This window comes from Artemia franciscana, chromosome 9 (assembly GCF_032884065.1).
Source record: "Artemia franciscana chromosome 9, ASM3288406v1, whole genome shotgun sequence".
NCBI classification, from domain to species: Eukaryota; Metazoa; Arthropoda; class Branchiopoda; order Anostraca; family Artemiidae; genus Artemia; species Artemia franciscana.
In genome coordinates this window covers 7325880-7345585 of record NC_088871.1, presented here as the reverse complement: position 1 = coordinate 7345585, position 19706 = coordinate 7325880, and the positions used below count along the sequence as shown (strand labels likewise).

The 19706-nt window shown below is 35.1% G+C and overlaps 1 protein-coding gene across 2 annotated transcripts in view; it reads left to right on the top strand.

The window, feature by feature from the left end:
• The window catches only part of LOC136030949 (tubulin alpha-8 chain-like), a 225726-nt gene that overhangs the window by 189345 nt on the left and 16675 nt on the right, over positions 1-19706 (top strand). For both annotated transcript variants that reach the window (XM_065710076.1, XM_065710077.1), the window contains one exon: positions 19431-19620. In XM_065710076.1, coding sequence (XP_065566148.1) covers positions 19431-19620 — 190 coding nt within the window. The remainder of the gene's footprint in view (positions 1-19430; positions 19621-19706) is intronic.

Sequence of the window (19706 nt, the reverse complement as noted above, 5' to 3'; positions counted from 1 at the left end):
ACAAAAAAAGCAAGTTTTTTTAAATGAAAGTAAGGAGCGACATTAATACTTAAAACGAACAGAAATTACTCCGTATATGAAAGGGGCTTTACCTCTTCAATTCCCTGCTCTTTACGCTACAGTTTGACTCTTTCTCTTAACTCTACTTTTTAAAACAGTAAAAAACTTTAGCGTAAAGGGCGGGGCATTGAGGAGGAAAAGCCCCTTTCATATACGGAGTAATTTCTGTTCGTTTTAAGTTTTAATGTCACTCCTTACTTTCATTTAAAAAAACTTGTTTTTTTTGTTTAATTTCTGGACGTTTTTGAATTAATGTATGTTTTGATCTTGGCTCTACGCACATAAATAATTAAAAGAAATTTGCATATTAATTTTTTTGGCTAAATGGCTTTTTCATAGTTTTAATCGGAAGATTTTGAGAAAAAAGGAGCGAGGGAGGAGGCCTAGTTGCCCTCCAATTTTTTGATTACTTAAAAGGGCTTTAACTTTAATTTTTTTACGAACGTTTTCATAAGTAAAAAATATACGTAACTTACTTCTGTATTCGTATATTTTTATTGCGTATATGAGGGGGCTCGCCCCTCGTCGATACCTCGCTCTTTACACTAAAGCTTAAATTGTGTCCCAATTCCTTAAGAATGGCCCCTGAATCACAAAGGCCGTAGAATAAGTAGTTGTAATTACTAAAATACTTTAGCGTAAAGAGCGAGGTATTACGAGGAGGTAAACCCTTCATATGCGTTATAATGTCTGTTCGTTTTCAATTTTAATGCTGCTCGTCACTTTCAGTAGAAAAAACTTTTCATATTTATTTTTTCATTGTTTTTTAAATAATGCTAGAAAATCCTGCGCCCTCTCTATTGAAAGTCTATTCCCCCATGAGAAGTTCCTCCATGGAAAGATCCTCCCGTGTAACCCCTCCCCTCAAATCTCCCCCCAACCAAAAAAATCCCCCTGAAAACGTCTCTACACTTCCCAGTAACCATTACTATCAAATTTTGTAACTTTCAGCCCCTCCCAAGGGGACTGCAGGGGAGTAAGTCGTCCCAAAAGACATAGTTATTAGGTTTTTTGACTATGGAAAATAAAATGGCTATCTCAGAATTTTCATCCGGCGACTTTGGGAAAACATGAGCGTGGGAGGGGGCCTAGGTGCCCTCCAATTTTTTCGGTCACTTTAAAGGGGCACTAGAACTTTTAATTTCCATTAGAATGAGCCCTTTCGCGACATTCTAGGACCACTGAGTCGATACGATCACCCCTGGGAAAAAAAACAAAACAAATAAACACGGATCCGTGACTTGTCTTCTGGCAAAAAATGTGAAATTCCACATTTTTGTAGATAGGGGCTTGAAAATTCTACATTAGGGTTCTCTGATGTGATTTTTGTTAGGATCGTATGACTTTTAGGGGGTGTTTCCCCATATTTTCTAAAATAAGACAAATTTTCTCAGGCTCGTAACTTTTGATGGGTATAACTGTTCTTGATAAAATTTATATATTTAAAATCAGCATTAAAATGCGATTCTTTTGATGTGACTATTGGTATCAAAATCCCATTTTTTAGAGTTTCGGTTACTATTGAGCCGGGTCGCTCCTTACTACAGTTCGTTACCACAAACTGTTTGGTATGACGAGCACTATTGTCCCCTTTAACAGCACTTTTAACATTAAAGTTTAACTAAACCGTACTTAGAGAATAAGAGCTTATTTAATGTAGTCATTTTTTAAGAAAAAGTATAATTTTCAAAAACAACATTCAGAAAACTCTCACCCGCTCAGCGTGCACTTTGCATTTTTCATCCCTTTTTAACATTAATTAAAACAAAAAGAAGTTTTATATAAACGAAAGTAAGGAGCGACATTAAAACTTAAAACGAACAAAAATTACTCTGTATATGAAAGGGGCTGTTCCCTCTTCAGCGCCCAGCTCTTTACGCTAAAGTTTGACTCTTTCTCTCAAATCTACTTTTTAAAACGGTGAAAAACTTTAGCGTAAGGAGCCGTGCGTTGAGGAGGGAAAAGCCCCTTTCACATACGGAGTAATTTCTGTCCGTTTTAAGTTTTAATGTTGCTCCTTACTTTCAGTTAAAAAAAACTTGTTTTTATTTAATTTCTTAACGTTTCTGAATTAATGCAGGTTTTGATTTTAGCCCTCCGCACATGAATACTTAAAACGAAATTTGCATATTATTTTTTTTGTTGGCTAAATGGCTTTTTTCTTTGTTTTAATTGGATGATTTTGAGAAAAAACGGATGGGAGAGGAGGCCTAGTTGCCCTTCAATCTTTAGGTTACTTAAAAAGGCAACTAGAACTTTTGATTTTTGACGAACGTTTTATTAGTAAAAAATATACACAACTTACTAATTAACTTAATATTAGCGAACTTATATATTTGTATATTTTTACTACGTATATGAAGGTGTTCGCCCCCTCTTTAATACATTGCTCTTTACACTAAGCCTTAAATTTCGTCCCAATTCTTTCAGAATGTTCCCTGAATCACAAAGGCCGTAGAATAAATAGTTTAAACTACTAAAAATACTTTAGCGTAAAGAGTAGGCACTTAGGAGGAGATGAACCTCTCATATGCGTAACAATTTTTTTTTGTTTTGTTTTAATGCTGCTCCTTACTTTCAGTTGAAAAAACTTTTTCAAATTTATTCTTTCATTGTTTCTTGTTTTAAATAATGCTGGAAAATCCTGCACCCCTTCAAGGAAATTCTCACCTCCAATGACAAATTAATCCATGGAAAGATCCTCACATGCAACCCTTTCCCCTCAGACCCCTCCTTAAATAAGAACAAAATTCCCCTGAAAACGCCTGTACACTTCCCAATAACCATTACTATTTGTAAACATTGGTCAAACTTTGTAACTTGCAGTCAAATTTTTTTGTTTACTTAAAAAAGGGCACTAGAACTTTTAATTTCAATTAGAATGAGCCCACTCGCAACATTCTAGGACCACTGGGTAGATACGATCGCCCCTGAAAAGCACCCGATCGCACCCGTGATGGGCCTTCTGGCAAAAGATACGAAATTCCACATTTTTGTAGATAGGAGTTTGGAAATACTACGTAAAGGTTCTCTGATACGTTGAATGCGATGTTGTGATTTTCTTTAAGATTCTATGATGTTTAGAGTGTGTTTTCTCCTATTTTCCAAAATAAGGCAAATTTTTTCAGGCTCGTAACTTTTGATAAGTAAATTTGATGAAACTTATATATTAAAAATCAGCACAAAAATATGATTCTTTTGATGTATCAATTAGTATCATTTTTTGTCAATTAATAAAGGCACTAGAATTTTAAATTCCTGATAGAATGAGCCCTCTTTTGACATTCTGAGGGTGACGTCTGTTAAGTAGATTGCTGGAATATACAATTTGAGATGGCATCTTTCTCTGTATTTGGCAACTTCTATTTTCCATTTGCGATCTAAATCTAATATTTTTTTAGTGAAAGAATTATTAAGAGACAATAAGGATATTAATTGCCAAAATTTTTAACTAACTAGTAAAAAATAAGAAGGTGTGGTCACCAGTGCAAAAACTGCAGTTTGAGGCCATAGTTTTGGTAAAAATTTTGGCAATTAGAATCCTTATTGTCTCTAAATAATTCTATCACTAATAACATATAAGACTTAGATCATAAATGGAAAATGGAAGTTGCCAAATACAGAGAAAGATACCATCTCTCACGCCATGGAAATGACAGTCCATTATTTGTTAGGTCTATTCACTATTTTGCAGAGACGATGGGAAATTTTCGAAATAGCGAAATATGAAGAAAGTGGACAGCAATTGAATAATTTAGAAACTGTATATTCCGACAATCTATTCAATCGACGTCACCAGCAGAAGGTGAAATAAACATGAGATAACAGTTAAGTTTCCTCAAGAAACCATGCTGAGGAAAGACATATAGCTCTTTAGGTCAGGTTTTCAGTTTTATTGGACCTGCTGTCGAGGATGTCCTACATGATCAAAATATTAAATTAAATTTAGCTTTGTTTTCTATTCTAAGATGTTCCCTTTCGGAAAATTTAGTTTTTTCTTTATATAAAAAAAAATGAAGGAAAATCAACGTTAAAACTACAAACGAACGGAAAAAATTTCATATAATGAGGCTAAATAAGGAGGTTTCCCCTGATTAACCTGCGCTCTTTACACTAAAACTGCTATAAAATAGTGACCATAGATTTTATTTACCGATTACCTCTAATTTTGTTCTTGATTTATTGTGAGAAATATTTTTTATCTCATTCCAGTTGGCTTTGTATTTGACCTGTGGTTCTTAAAGCATTCAGATATAAAGCATTCTGAGATATAAAAATCAATAAATAACACCTATGACCTGGGTGTCCCCTTCTTAGCCTCCCATTCTTTGTGCTACAGCTTGAATTTTTACTGAAATCCTTAAGAACCACTCGTCACATAAAAGCCAACTGGAATGGGATATAAGATTTTTATCTTATTCCAGTTGGATTTGTATTCAACCAGTGGTCCTTAAACCATTCAGATATAAAGTATTCTGAGATATAAAGATTGGTAAATTAAACCTATAAGCGGGCTGCCTTCTTCTTAGCCTCCCACTGTTTGTGCTACAGCTTGAATTTTTACTGAATTCCTTAAGAACCACTGGTCCAATACAAAGCCAACTGGAATGAGCTAAAAAATATTTCTCACACTAAATCAAGGGCACAACTGGAGGCAATAGGTAAATAAAACCTATGAACGGGTTGCTTTCTTCTTAACCTCCCACTCTTTGTGCTACAGTTTGAAGTTTTACTGAATGCTTTAAGAACCACTGGTCAAATAAAAGTCAATTGGAATGAGGTATGAGATTTTTATCTCATTCCAGTTGGCTTTTATTTTAAATAAAATTAAATTTATTCTATTTTTAGAAAGCAGCCCGCTCATAAAAAGAGTAATTTCTGTTTATTTTAAATTTAGATGTCAGTCTTAGCTTTTATTTGAAAAACTTGATTTGTATTTAATTTCTTTTCGTTTGTACCCGTTCATAAAAAGAGTAATTTCGGTTCATTTTAAATTTAGACGTCAGTTACTTTACTTTTATTTGAAAATAATGATTTTTATTTCATTTCTTTTCATTTTCAATGCCTTATTCATTTCCTTATTTGAGAAAAGGCTACGACTCAACTAGCTTAGGTCATAAAATCAAAGTTTAACGCTTAAAAAACAATATTTTGAGAAAAAGAGCCCATTTAGTGTATTTAACTTTCGAAATTAAGTCTTACTTTTCAAAGCAAACAATCTAAGTTACTTCTTGTAGAAAGCTTTAAAATATGCTCTTAAAATACTTTTACGATGCCTGTGTACCTCAGAGCTTCCTGTAGTATTTCCAGTAGTATCTTGCTCTTCCACCTTAGGTGGGACCATATTAAATAGCTTCTCTCAGAGGTAGTTAGCCAATGCTTTTATAGAAGGTATGAACTCTTCGAGACTCTATACCCTATAGATTTTCTGGCCATACGGTTAATATTTTTAATAGAAAGCATGCTGTAAAGGGATGAATGATATACCACACACCTGTATAGTCTGTAAGACTTTGAGAATGCATAAATACCCCTTCAATAGCTCTTAGAATTTCTGTTCAGTGTCATTTCAATCCTTTTCAGGAATAATTTGCTGTTTTTCGGGCCAAAAGACTTGAGCATGATCTCTTTTGCTGCTTTTGAAAGGGTGGCCTTAAAAAAAAAAAATGGTGGCCGTGTTTAAATGCTCTCTTGAAATCCTTTCTCAATAATATACGACTACCAGTTTTTATGATCAATTCTGGGGAGAAAAACACGCATGCCTGACCATCCTTCTCTGGAAAAATAATAAATCTTATGTTTATTTGTTAGTGGCTAAAGGCCCCTCAAAAACGTTGAATTCTATTGTACATATCATCATAATTACACTCCCCTTTGGAAGAGCTCAGCCCCTATTTCTAAATTTACAGAAATTTTAATTTGAAAATTGGTTTTGAGCAGCAGCTTTAAAGCAAATGAATGTTTAAATTTAAAGTCAGCAAAAACAATAGATTTTGTTATTGTATATATTGCGATCAAAACTTTGTTCTTGGAGATTTGTTTCAAGCTATACGTGTTGCTCTTTACTTGAGGCTGGGTAATACAAACAGTTTGATCAAAGGTTCACTCGAATATGAGGGAAGAGAAACTCGCTTCGTAGACCCCTGATTTTCCAATCAAATTTTATATTCCTTTGTCAATGCTTTGAGGAGGATAACCATCCATGAAAAAGTGCAGCACTCAAATATCTTTTTTTTCGGGCGTCATCCAAAGATTACGGGAGAAAACAGGAAGGAGCTTCCCAGTCCCTTCCAAGAATCAAGGAAAAATTCAAACATGTTTATAAGCAGGAAAATTAAAAACGTTTGTGTTTAAGTCTTGGTAGAAAGAAAGTTCTTTGTAGCCTTTTACCCCAAAGAAAATTTCCTGGCGGGACTCAAGATTCCCCCTCTACCTCTTCTTCTTTTATGTCGATAAGCATATGAATGGATTCTTGTATACTAAATAGAAAATTTGTTCCTGAAGAAAGAGGGAAGTCATGGAAGCACAGCACCCATATGACAGGCATAGTCCAAAATGTTTCTATGGAATAAAGAGATATTAGAAATTAATTCATATCCTACTCTAACCTTCTTCTTTATGCAATTAGAATTGAAAAGTTCTTTCAATGAGAATCTCACTAAATAAGAAGCTATTTTCTTTTTGATGCACTTAAACTGATAATATACTCATCCGCCTATGTGTCAATTTTTTCAAAGGCGGTCAGAAGTTCTTATGGGATTTAGCAGGATCTTCTCTCAGTGCTATGGAAGTCATTGTCAGCGTATGGTCAGTAAAGTAGTCAGGTTATATCGCAATGTTATTCCCAAGGTCATCTATAAACACTAGGGAAAGAGTTGGTCCAATAATACTTCCTTGGGGCTGTCCTAATAGTATTGTATGTTCTTTTGAATGAAATTGTCAAGAACAAATTAGAATGAACGTTGAGAATCAACAGGCACCTCAAATAGCTGATATCAATACAATTGACTTTTTCTAAATAGAAGGCGTCTGTGCCATGCGCAATCACGTTAAGGCAGAGAGGACTATGTTACCGCAGAGAAGATGAAGGTCCCTGGGACAGAAGCTTATTCTGCTTTTGATATTGCACAAAGAGACTTTCTATAAAAACTGGGATGAGTGTCAGCCATAAGAATCAGTGTGACTCACAGTACTGACATAAAGCCTTATTTATTAACAGTCTCATAAACTTTTCCCTATGATGCTAATTGGGCGATAAGAACCTCCACTAATGGGATCGGAATCTGCCTCTGGGATATGTACATTGTGAATATTTTTCCATGGTTTCGAAAATGGTACTGCTGCAAAGCATTTTCTAAACAAGGAGATGAGAATACAGGTAAATTCAGGGGCACATGTTTTGAGGATACAGCTACAGCTTCTTTGACAAGCGTCCTACACCGATTTACAGCGGTAATTTTCGTTTTTACTTTTTAGCGGTAATGTGATCATTACAGTCTTACTCCGAGATTTTAAAAAACACCCCGGTCCTCGTCTGAATTAGTTGAACCATATTTACTAGGACCATTCCTTTAACTTTAGTTGCTTTTCTGCTACCGGCATTTAACGATATATTGTCTTGTGACTTATTGTTTTTAACAGAGGAAATTGATTAACAGCCCCAATAATCACTTTTCCATGGATTGATACTACTTTAGCTGGGTCTTCCTTAGTAAATTTACTCTATGGTCATGTTGATAAGCGGTTTCGCAGCCCATCCCGTTCTACGAGGTAAAAAAGACTTATAATCTTTTCATGCTTTACAAGTGGAGTTATATTAACCATGAGCTACAACTGCCACATAGTCGCTGGCAAAAGGAAATTTTTCAACATTAAGACATTTTGAATGGTCAGTCAGTGGAAATCAAGCCAGGACGATCCACGAGGACCGACATAAGTTTACAAAAACAACCAGCACGTCTAGACCATAAGAAAGACCTATGTCGAGGAGGGCTATACCTTTCATATTAGTCGTACGACTTTTCAGCCATTGTCCATGGTGGACATTAAAGTCACCATAGATAATAATCCTTGAATTTGAGAATTTCTTTGCTACAAACTCCAGGCACTACTCTAAGTCTTCCGTAATTTTCATCGTCAGCGGGCGTGAGATGTGTATGGTTATTTTATCTTCACCAAAAGTATCTCAAAGTCTCTAGGACTCTTAAGTGGCAAAAAAGGGATGCTATTTCTTATATATAGAACAACAACAACCTTTGAATTTTTCAGTCCAATCTTTCAAATCTTAACGAGGAATATTGACCTCACTTTCAATAACGTAATGGTTAAGATTAGTCTCAAAATCAAACATAACAAAAAGGAAGTTCTTAATTATCATTTGCTGACAGACCACGGGCCTCGCATATTGAATCGGGCTATAGTAAACATATTTTTATGCCTGGACATGGGACTCAAATTTGGTTGTCTACTTGAAGAAAGTCCGATCTAAGGCTGTTTCTCTGTTTTGAAAACTGGGTAATTTTCACCTGATTGGGTAGTTATCCCAACAGAAGACTAGGCACTCCAAAAGCTAGTGCATTCCTTTGATTGGGAACAGAGCCGAAGCACTGTATATCTATTCAGAGTATTGGAGTAGTGTCTCGGCATAGGTTGTAACTGTGCCGAGCTTGGAGAGGAGTATTTTTGCAACACCCACACTATTTATAACCTTGCACTTTTTGGCCATTAGACTACCAACAACATTTCCATTATTAATATCTTCCCATCCAAAGCAAGACTTAGAAACTTCCTTGTTCATCAAGAACCTTGCTTCCTGCCAATATGCCTGATCATCCCTGACTGGATGGATAAATTGTCTATGACCAAATTTCTTGTTTAATAAACCCAGGAGTCTGCTCTGCTCCCAAAAACGTCACAGAATTTGAGTGCAGAGTAAAATTCTACCAAACTCTATAGTTAGTAGTAAACAGCATTCCGAAACATGATATATTATCTATTCTCGGATATCTTAATCCCATCGTTGGGAATGATGAATCGTATCGTCTGCAGGAACTTGGTCGGTACGGCATGGGGGTGCGAAACGAAAACGGAACGATGATTATTGACTTAACTAGAGCAAAACACCTGGTGATAGGGGGTAGCCTCTTTCCTCACAGAGACGTTCACAAGTATACATGGACCTCCTCTGATGGTTTAGTCAGAAACAAAGTCGTCCACTGCCTTTTTAGCCACAAGCTCCGCTCAAGCATAAAAGATATGAGAGAATACAGAGGCTACGACTTTGGATAATTACTCCGTATATGAAATGGGTCGTCCCCTCCGCAATCCCTCACTCTTTACGTTAAAGCTTTTAATTGTTTTAAAAAGCAGAATTGTGGCAAAGAGTCAAACTTTAGCGTAAAGAGCGAGGGATTGCGGAGGGGACAACCCATTTCATATACGGAGTAATTTCTGTGCGTTTTAAGTTTTAATGTCGCTCCTTACTTTCAGTTAAAAAAAACTAGTTCTTTTATGTAATTTCTGAACGTTTTTGAATTAATACATGTTTGATTTTGACTCTCCACACGTAAATTATTAAAATGAAATTTGCATATTAATTCCTATTTTGGCTAAATGGCTTTCTCTTAGTTTTGATCAAACGATTATGAGAAATAAGGGATGGGGAAGGAGACCTAGTTGCCATGCAATTTTTTGTTTACATAAAAAGGCAACTGTTAATGTTAATTTTTAACGAATTTTTGTACTAGCAAAAAATATACGTAACTTTAGAATTAACTTACGTAAGAAACTTTTATATTCTTTAATTTTTATTATGTATATGAGGGGGTTTGTACCCTCGTTAATACCTCGTTCTTTACACTAAATCGTAAGTTTTGTCCCAATTCTCTAAGAATGACCCCTGAATCAGAAAGGCCGTAGAATAAATAGTTGAAATTACTAAAAATATTATAGCATAAAGAGCGAGGTATTTATCTCCTCCTAAATACCTCTCTCTTTATGCTAAAGTATTTTTAGAGCCCCTCATATGCGTAATAATCTCTGCTTTTTTTTAAGTTTCAATGCTACTCTTTCTTTCAATTGAAAAAAAACTTTTCCATGTTTATTTTTTCATTGTTTTTTTTTATAGTAATTTTAGAAAATCCTGCGCCCTTTTCATTGAATTTCTGTTCCCCCATGACATATTTCTCCAAGGAAAGATCCTCCCACATAGCCCCCTCCCCTCAACCCCACCCCCAAAACCAAGAAAAAATCCCCTGAAAACGACTGTACACTTCCCAATAACCATTATTATATGTAAACACTGGTCGAAGTTTGTAACTTGCAGCCCCTCCCCCAGGGACTGTGGGGGAGTAAGTCATTCTCAAAGACATAGTTATTAAGGTTTTTGACTATGCGGAACAAAATGGCTATCTCAAAATTTTGATCTGTTGACTTTGGAGAAAAAATGAGCGTGGGAGGGGGCCTAGGTGCCCTCCAATTTTTTCGGTCACTTAAAAAGGGCACTAGAACTTTTCATTTCCGTTAGAATGAGCCCTCTTGCGACATTTTAGGACCACTTGGTCGATATGATGACCCCTGGGGAAAAGAAAAAAAACAAAACAAACAAACAAACAAATAAACACGCACCCATGATTTGTCTTCTGGCAAAAAATACGAAATTCCACATTTTTGTAGATAGGAGCTTGAAAATTATGCTATAGGGTTCTCTGATACGCCGAATGCGATGGTGTGATTTTCGTTAAGATTCTGTGACTTTTAGGGGGTGTTTTTTCCTATTTTCTAGAATAAGGTGAATTTTTTCAGGCTCTTAACTTTTGATGACACAGACTAAATTTGATGAAACTTATATATTTAAAATCAAAAAAAAAATGTGATTCTTTTGATGTATATTTTAGCATCAAAATTCCGTTTTTTAGAGTTTCGGTTACTATTGAGCCGGGTCGCTCCTTACTATAGTTCGTTACCACGATCTGTTTGAAAAGGAGAATCACCAAACTACAGATCCTCTCGTCCCAGGACACGAACCAGATGTACAGAAACGACACTTAAAGATGTATCGACAAATCTGTCAAGAAAAGTGCGCGTGAAGATAAACGCCACTTCTACAAACGAGGCCGCAAAAGCTGAAAAAGCTGCAAAGAATGGCGATAGCGGGCCCGTTTACAAGATCACGAGCGAGATCATCGGGAAGATGAAAGCCAGTGACGGTCCATAGAAGGATGAAAATGGCATGCTAATAAACGGGTTCGGAGAGAAGAAGGAGATATGGGCAAAACACTTCGACAAAATCCTAAACAGACCACGCCCAGTAGAGCCAATTTCTATCCCGAAAACCTCAAGAATACTGACGGATATCACCACCGAGTGTCCTACTGAAGATGAAATATTGAAGGCAGTCAAGAAGCAGAAAAATGGCAGGTCGCCAGGAGACGACTGCATCACAGCAGAAATGTTGAAATGCTCTACGACCACTCTTGTCTCCTACTGGAAAGACTTTTTCAAAATCATCTGCTCAACAGCCAAAGTACCCTCAGACTGGCAACATAGCATGCTCATAAAGCACACTCCGTCGTACCTTCAATAGTGGCGGCGTCAACTTCTTGCCTCCCTACAACCAGAGTGGGAAGACATTATCCGTGCCACCAGTTACAGAGATGACTGGAGACTCTTCCTAGACGCCGTCAGTGCTTCTGGATGCACGGGAAGATCTACCGTCTAGGGTAGACCCGAGAGACCGGTTTCTGAAAATCCTAACAAAGATCATTATAATCAACATGTTTGGTTATTTGATTATTACTTCGTTTTCGTTTGGTTCAAAATGAACTTTGGTCTAAAGTACAGTTGCTCTTTAAACATAATACTTGAAACACCACAAGATCTTTTCCTGAATACAGAAACACGCAAAGTGACTGCTGCTTTCAACTAGAATTGATGAGGACGCATACAAGGAAAAATGAGACACGAGAGAAAGGTACCTGAAACACGGAAGGGATAAAGAGCCAAACACGAAACAGATTAAAAGTCTTACGTTAGAATTTGTGAATGAAGAAGGAGATTAGTTGAAATCACGCTATATTACGTATAACTCTTTAATAAAATGTTGAAAGTAATTTGTCAAAAGAAATTGACTAATGAAATTCTAAAACTGGAAATCAAATCTTCAAATCTTGTTGGTATAGGCTTAAAAAAAAACTATGTAACGATAAAACTTGTTTATAGTAATAAATTCTGGAAAGGGCCGTTTGGAGCATTCCCACGACTTATAGTTTAATTTCTTGTGTGTTCTGTGTAGTTTGTCTATTTTCTAGCTTCTTTTTTTATTATTATTACTCTGCCATCATTCTCAAAATCTTCATCAGCTCCTAAGTAAAATCCTGCTTACCTGCCTGTTTTTATGATACGAAGCACGGGTTTTTGCAAGTGTATCTCTTTGTGCCTGCGTTTATGGGCGTTTGTGTGTGTTTGTGTCAGAAAAGCTAAATTTTCTAACAAGATAGGAATTTCGGAGTGGTGGTAGAACAAAGAGTAAGAATTTGCATACAGGGATTAAATAAACCTTCGAATATTTAAAAAGAGTCCGGTAAATATGGAAAAGCTAATCTAAGGGTTTGATTCAGATTAAGGGGTAGCAAGTTACTAATGTAGCCGAAATTAGAACTGGAAGTATTTTATTTACTGTAATGAAATGCTAAGTTTGTGGATGACAAGTTTATTCAACTTATTTCATAAGTCTATTACTTAATTAATGAATAATAGCTTTCAATGAAATCGGGGCGGAGGAGGAGCCTTCTCAGTAGTGCTGGTCTTGTGCGGCTTTGCAATGCCTCGGTTTCTTTTAGTAGTAGCATTGGTTAATTAGATTAACCAATACTGATTATGTTAGATCCGTTTTCTCATTTAAGTTTAAGCGTGTTTTTCTTTCCAAAAAGTATCCTCAGAAAAAAATACAAAAAGACTTAGAAAGCCTTACAACTCCTTAAAATAAAGTCCATAGCCCTGCTTTAGAGTTAATTAAAGGGATATATTAATTGGTAAAATTCTTGGTAAACAAGCGCCATGAAACAAGCTCCACTCTTAAGAGAAATTAGAATCTTAGAGATGGGAATTGAGAAACTCCTAGGGATCAATAATAAAGGATAGATCTTTTATGCCATGGAAAGTAATTACTTTTGGATGATTTTCACTGCTTCCTATACTCTCACTTATAGAGCGATCGAAGAAGGCTTACAGTAATTATCATGATTAATGACACATACTTTATAAATTTGTTTGAGAAATTGCTATTTTCTCGCCTTTGTACATGAGACTGTATATTTGATTTTTAGCTAACGGTTTGAGCTAATTTAGATATCTGAAATATAAAAGAGGCCTATATTTCTATACTTTGGCACAAAGTATGAAAACATACACATGGGAAGCATAAAAAATGCTTCCCATGTATGAGGGAATGAGGGGATAATCCCCTCATTTTGTAGCTTTCTGCGTCGCTTTTTCGCCTCTCTCTGCCACTTTGGCTGACTTGGTCAAGTGTGATTTATGCACAACAATTTTGACATGTTTAAATGTACCATTGTTATTTGAATGTACTAGTTCTTTTGTTTTTTTGTGTTATTGTTCTATCTGCTTTTGTTTTATGTAAGTGGTCCTAGTGGGTCTTAAGTTTAATAAATAAATAAATAAAAAATATATATAAACAACAGTTTTAGTCCTTTATAATCAAGTAAGGAAGTAACGTATGTGATATCCAAACAACGTCACTTTTCTGACAGCGAGGGTACTTAAAAGGTCAACGGGCAGAACATATAAAAAGAGGGAAGAAAACATAATTCAGCTAAACATGTCAGAACAAAGAATCAAAATTCATCAATTAAGTCTCACAATAGTACATCTCTTGCGGGATATGAAAGAAACTCGACAATGCGATCAGGTTGTGAATGAAACATCAGTAATAACTATTTATTTTGCATGAACTGCATATGCATTAGGGTATTAAGGGATGAAAGTTCGACAGTGCAAGCATACATGCTGAAAAAAATATTATATAAAAAAAATCAATAGTTTAAATCCAATCGTCTTGGAAAATATATCTCATATTTTTTGCGCTAAATAGAATTTGGTCCAATTTGGGCAAAAACTTCCTGTTTTTACAAGCAAAATAGGAAACATCAGTGATTTTCATTGGTGTGGGTTCGAGGTTCTTCATCATAAATACCAATAATTTCCAAAATTTTACACTTTTCTGTAAAAAGTGTAGTTAATTTCAAGAGTAAAAACATAATTTGTGTAGTATATTTTACAATTTTGAAGGACAGAAGAAACCTAAATTTTCGTCCAAATGATCTCCCAACATTCCAGGACCATAGGTTTCGTTCAATAACTAGTGTTGAAAAACAAAACCAACCAACAAACAAACAACTGCACGTATTTAGGAAAAATACAAAAGCTTTATTTTAAATACAAGTATTGTCCAAATTTAAATTTAAATCTAAATTTTTGTTTAAATAATAGGCCTCCCATTACTCCACTACTATTAGTTTGCAAAAATTGCAAAAAAATTCAACGTTGCCAAAAAAATGCAAAAAAGCAAAAACATTTCAATGTTGGAGAAAAAATCGACAAACAAAGAAATAAACGAATATCCTTGGGAAATTATGCAATTGTTTTATTTAACAGGTAGGTCTTAGCGAACTCCATTGTGGGACTCTCTTGACTGTTGAGTTTTATACTCTGATTTTTTTCAAATTTTCTCTCTTTTTACTATGGGGGAGGGGGGAGTACTTGTACCTTTTTTTTTACTATTATGTTGACTCTCTTTTTTTGTTAACTTTTGAATTGTGCTTTTAAACTTGACGAATTATATATATTTTATTCACTCATTCATCAATAACAGTATCTATTGTCTCTATGCTTGATTAAATAAAATAAACAGTTTCTTTAACTGAAAGCCAAGAGTGACCATAAAAACAAACAGAAATTATTCCGTATATGATAGGGACTGCCCCCCCTCAACACCCCTCTCTTTACGCTAAATCTTTTTATTGTTTCAAAAAGTAGAACTGTAACAAATAGACAAACTTTAGCGTAAAGAGCGGGGCGTTGAGGAGGGGACAGCCCCTTTCATAAATGGAATAATTTATGTTCGTTTTAAGTTTTAATCTTGCTCCTTTTTATTATTACATAAAAAAAACTAGTTTTTTAACTGAAAGTAAGGAGCGACATTAAAACTTAAAACGAACAGAAATTACTCCGTATATGAAATGGGTTGTCCCCTCCGCAATCCCTCGCTCTTTACGCTAAAGCTTTTAATTGTTTTAAAAAGCAGAATTGTGGCAAAGAGTCAAACTCTAGCGCAAAGAGCGAGGGATTGCGGAGGGGACTTTTAGGGGGTGTTTCTCCCTATTTTCCTAAATAAGGCAAATTGCGGAGGGGACTTTTAGGGGGTGTTTCTCCCAATTTTCCTAAATAAGGCAAATTTTCTCAGGCTCGTAACTTTTGATGGGTAAGACTAAAATTGATGAAACTTATATATTTAAAATCAGCATTAAAATGCGATTCTTTTGATGTAGCTATTGATATCAAAATTCAATTTTTTAGAGTTTTGGTTACTATTGAGCCGGATCGCTCCTTACTACAGTTCGTTACCACGAACTGTTTGATTTCTGAATGTTTTTGAGTTAATGCAGGTTTTGATTTGCAGGTTTGATTTTGGCTCAACATACGTGAATAATTAAAACGAAGTTTGCATATTAATTGTTTCTTTTTTGGCTAGATAGCTTCCTCAAAGTTTTGACGGGACGATTTTGAGAAAAGGGGGTAGAGGAGGGGGCATAGTTGCCTTCCAATTGTTTTGGCTACTTGAAAAAGGCCACTAGAACTTCGAATTTTATTTACGATCATTTTTATTAGTAAAAAAATATATGTAACTTACGACTTAGCTTACGTAACGAACTTCTATATTTGTAAACATCCAAAACAAGAAGAAAATTAGGGATTCTTTTCGCAAGACTTTGGAAATCTAATTTGAATGAATATTTCGGCCCTATGTTCAAGCGCAAAACAAAAATATATAGAAGAAAAACTTACAACAACATACGACCAATAGAACTAAAATGAATTTTTTTTTAAAACAGTCCCAGCTTCCTTACTTCTTCAGCGAAGTTAACCGAACTTTAACCAGTATCCTTACTTCAAAATCTCAAAATCAAAAGCAACAAAATTTGAATCTTTCGACGTATCTATTGTAATTTAAATTCCATTTTTTAGAGTTAATACCAATAGCTACATCAAAAGAATCGCATTTTAATGCTGATTTTAAATATATAAGTTTCATCAAGTTTAGTCCTACCCATCAAAAGTTACGAGCCTGAGAAAATTTGCGTTATTTTAGAAGCTAGCGGGAAACACCCCCTAAAAGTCATAGAATCTTCACGAAAATCACACCATTAGATTTAGCGCATCATAGAACCCTACTGTAGAAGTTTCAAGCTCCTATTTACAAAAATGTGGAATTTTGTATTTTTTGCCAGAAGGCAAATCACGGATGCGTGTTTATTTGTTTGTTTTTTTTTTTTTTTTTTCCCAGGGGTAATTGTAGCGACTCAGTTGTCCTAGAATATTGCGAGAGGGCTCATTTTAACAGAATAGAAAATTCCTAGTGCCCTTTTTAAGTGACCAAAAAAATTGGAGGGCACCTAGGCCCCCTCCCAATCTGATTATTTTCCCAAAATCAACGGATCAAAATTCTGAGATAGCAATTTTATTCAGCGTAGTCGAAAAACCTTATAACTATGTCTTTGGGGACGACTTACTCCCCCACAATCCCCGTGGGAGGGGCTACAAGTTACGAACTTTGACCAGGGCTTACATATAGTAATGGTTATTGGAAAGTGTACAGGCGTTTTCAGGAGGATATTTTGGTTGGGGGAGGGGTTGAGAAGAGGGGGATATGCTGGGGGAGCTTTCCATCGAGGAATTTTTCATGGGGGAAGAAAATTTCCATGAAGGGAGCGTAGGATTTACTAGCATTATTTAAAAAAAAAGAATGAAAAAATAAATATGAAAAGGTTTTTTCAGCTGGAAGTAAGGAGCAGCATTAAAACTTAAAATAAACAGAAATTATTACCCATATGAGGGGCTCACCTCCTCCTAATACCTCGATCTTTACGCTAGATTATTTTTTGTAATTTCAACAATTTATTCTACGGCTTTTGTGATTCAGGGGTCATTCTTAATGAATTGGGACAAAATTTAAGCTTTAGTTTAAAGAGCGAGGTACTGACGAGGGGGCGAACCCCCTCATATATGTAATGAAAACGTGAGAATACAAATGTTCTATACGTAAGCCAATTTATAAGTTACGTATATCTTTTACAAATAAAAAGATTTGTAAAAAATGTAAAAGTTCTAGTTGCCTTTTTAATTAACCAAAAAATTGGAGGGCAATTAGGCTTTCTCCCCCGTTCTTTTTTTCTCGAAATCATTCGATCAAAATTATGAGGAAGCCATTTAGCCAAAATAAAACCTGCAAATTTCGTTGTAATTTTTCCTCTGCTGAGAGCCAAAATCAAAATATACATTGATTCAAAAACGTTCAGAAATTAAATAAAAAATACAAGTTTTTTTAACTGAAAGTAAAGAGCGACATTAAAACTTAAAACGAACAGAAATTACTTCGTATATAAAAGGGGCCTCCTCCTCGTCAACGCCCCGCTCTTTACGCTAAAGTTTTTTACTGTTTTAAAAAAAAAGAGTTGAGAGAAAGAGTCAAACTTTAGCGTAAAGAGCGGGGCGTTGATGAGGAAGCAGCCCCTTTCATATACGAAGTAATTTCTGTTCGTTTTAAGTTTTAATGTCGCTCTTTACTTTCAGTTAAAAAAAACTTGTTTTTTTTTATTTAATATTCTAAAGAGCCGTGCAATCAAACCAAAACCAGAAAAGTGACTACAAAATAATCCTGGATTTAGGACGAATGATTTAATATTCATTTGGTTTTTTCTACTCATTTTAATATTTGAAGAGATGATAACAAACAACAAAGAGAGAAAGATAAAAGACTAAACTAAAAACAAATAAAACCACCACCAATAATAATAAATACAATTGTTGCTATTGATCCTCGTAGGGAAAAGAAAAATCAGTCAGTTGCTTTGATGTTCTCATTGAAGTAACTCTAATAGCTTCTTTTCCCTACGCTGATCAGTAGCGACAATTGTATTTATTATTATTGGTGGTGGTTTTATTTGTTTTTAGTTTAATGTTTATTTCTTTTTATCTTGTGCTGAGGACGCCTAATTTAGATACAAGCAAAATATCCGTGTTATTTTAGTTTTTCATCTCTTTTCTCTCTACTGGCCGCAGTATCGTTTGTTTTTTTTTTTTTTGTTTTTGTTTGTTGTCATATCTGGCCAGTTCGGCTTAAGAACTTTCATTCGTGAAGAGGTGATCCCTTGCTTTGTTTCTAAGCATAAGACTTGTCATTAGTTTACCCAGTAATCGACAGACGTCGATTTCTTTTAAGGGAAAAATATTTGAAGAATCAGAATCAATGAGAGCCTTACGAATAAGGCTCAGAAAGGTTTTCCTCGTTATCCTTTCTCAGGGTGATTTTCTGTTGAATATGTTCCCTGATTTCAAGTTCCTCTCTGAACACTTGCAAAAGACCTTCAATTGGAGGACGTATTCCCAAGATGCAGTCGCATAGTCCCTAATCCATAAGATTTTGGCCTTATGTGTGGTAATTTTCTGTTTTGTGCTGTGAAATGGCATAAATTGGTACTTCGCTATTTGATATGGTTTTGGCTTTAGAAAGTAAAATGATTTTTAATTTTAGTCCAAACGGTCGCCATTTGAATACTCTAGAAACATTGTTTGTTTATAATAATTTTTTGTGAATATATACAATTCTGTTTTTTTTTTTTTTGCTTTTTCTGGTATAGAGGGATTAAAATCTTAAGTATAAGGTTATCGTTAATCCTTCCTTTTTGGGGTCTCTCCTATTTTTGCAGATGGTAATACCTTATACTTAAGAGGTAAGATTTCTATTTTAAAATCTATTATTTTTTTAATCTAGAAAAACTTTACATTTTTTAATGAAGATACCAAAAAATTTGCATTTTCCAATGAAAAGTACTCTCCTAAAGGGAACTTTTCAAAATCTAGGAGGGGGCCAAAAATTAGGAGTAGTGCATGCCTGGCCTCCTCAACTGATGCAACTGAAGCCTTGAATTTTAAAACTAATGTTGCAATTCAGGATTAATAGTTTTCACCCTAAAATCCTCCTTTTTTAATCTCTAAGCATTTTAGAAATTCGGAAACGTTCCAATTTATTTTTCACTGAACTAAGTCTGTTATCATTGTTTTATTTTCTACAGGTTGGTATCAACTATCAGCCTCAATCTCTTGTTCCCGGAAGTGATCTAGCCGTTGGAACACGAGCTGTTTGCTGTTTGTCAAACACAACAGCTGTCGCTGATGCTTGGGAACGACTTGACAGAAAGTTCGACTTGATGTATGCCAAAAGAGCTTTTGTTCACTGGTATATTGGCGAAGGAATGGAAGAAGGTAAATCAGCTATAGAGTTTCAGAGATTTCAAGTTATTTGATATCGTAGCAAAAGAGTGTTAGAAACTGACAAAGGGAAGGAACTT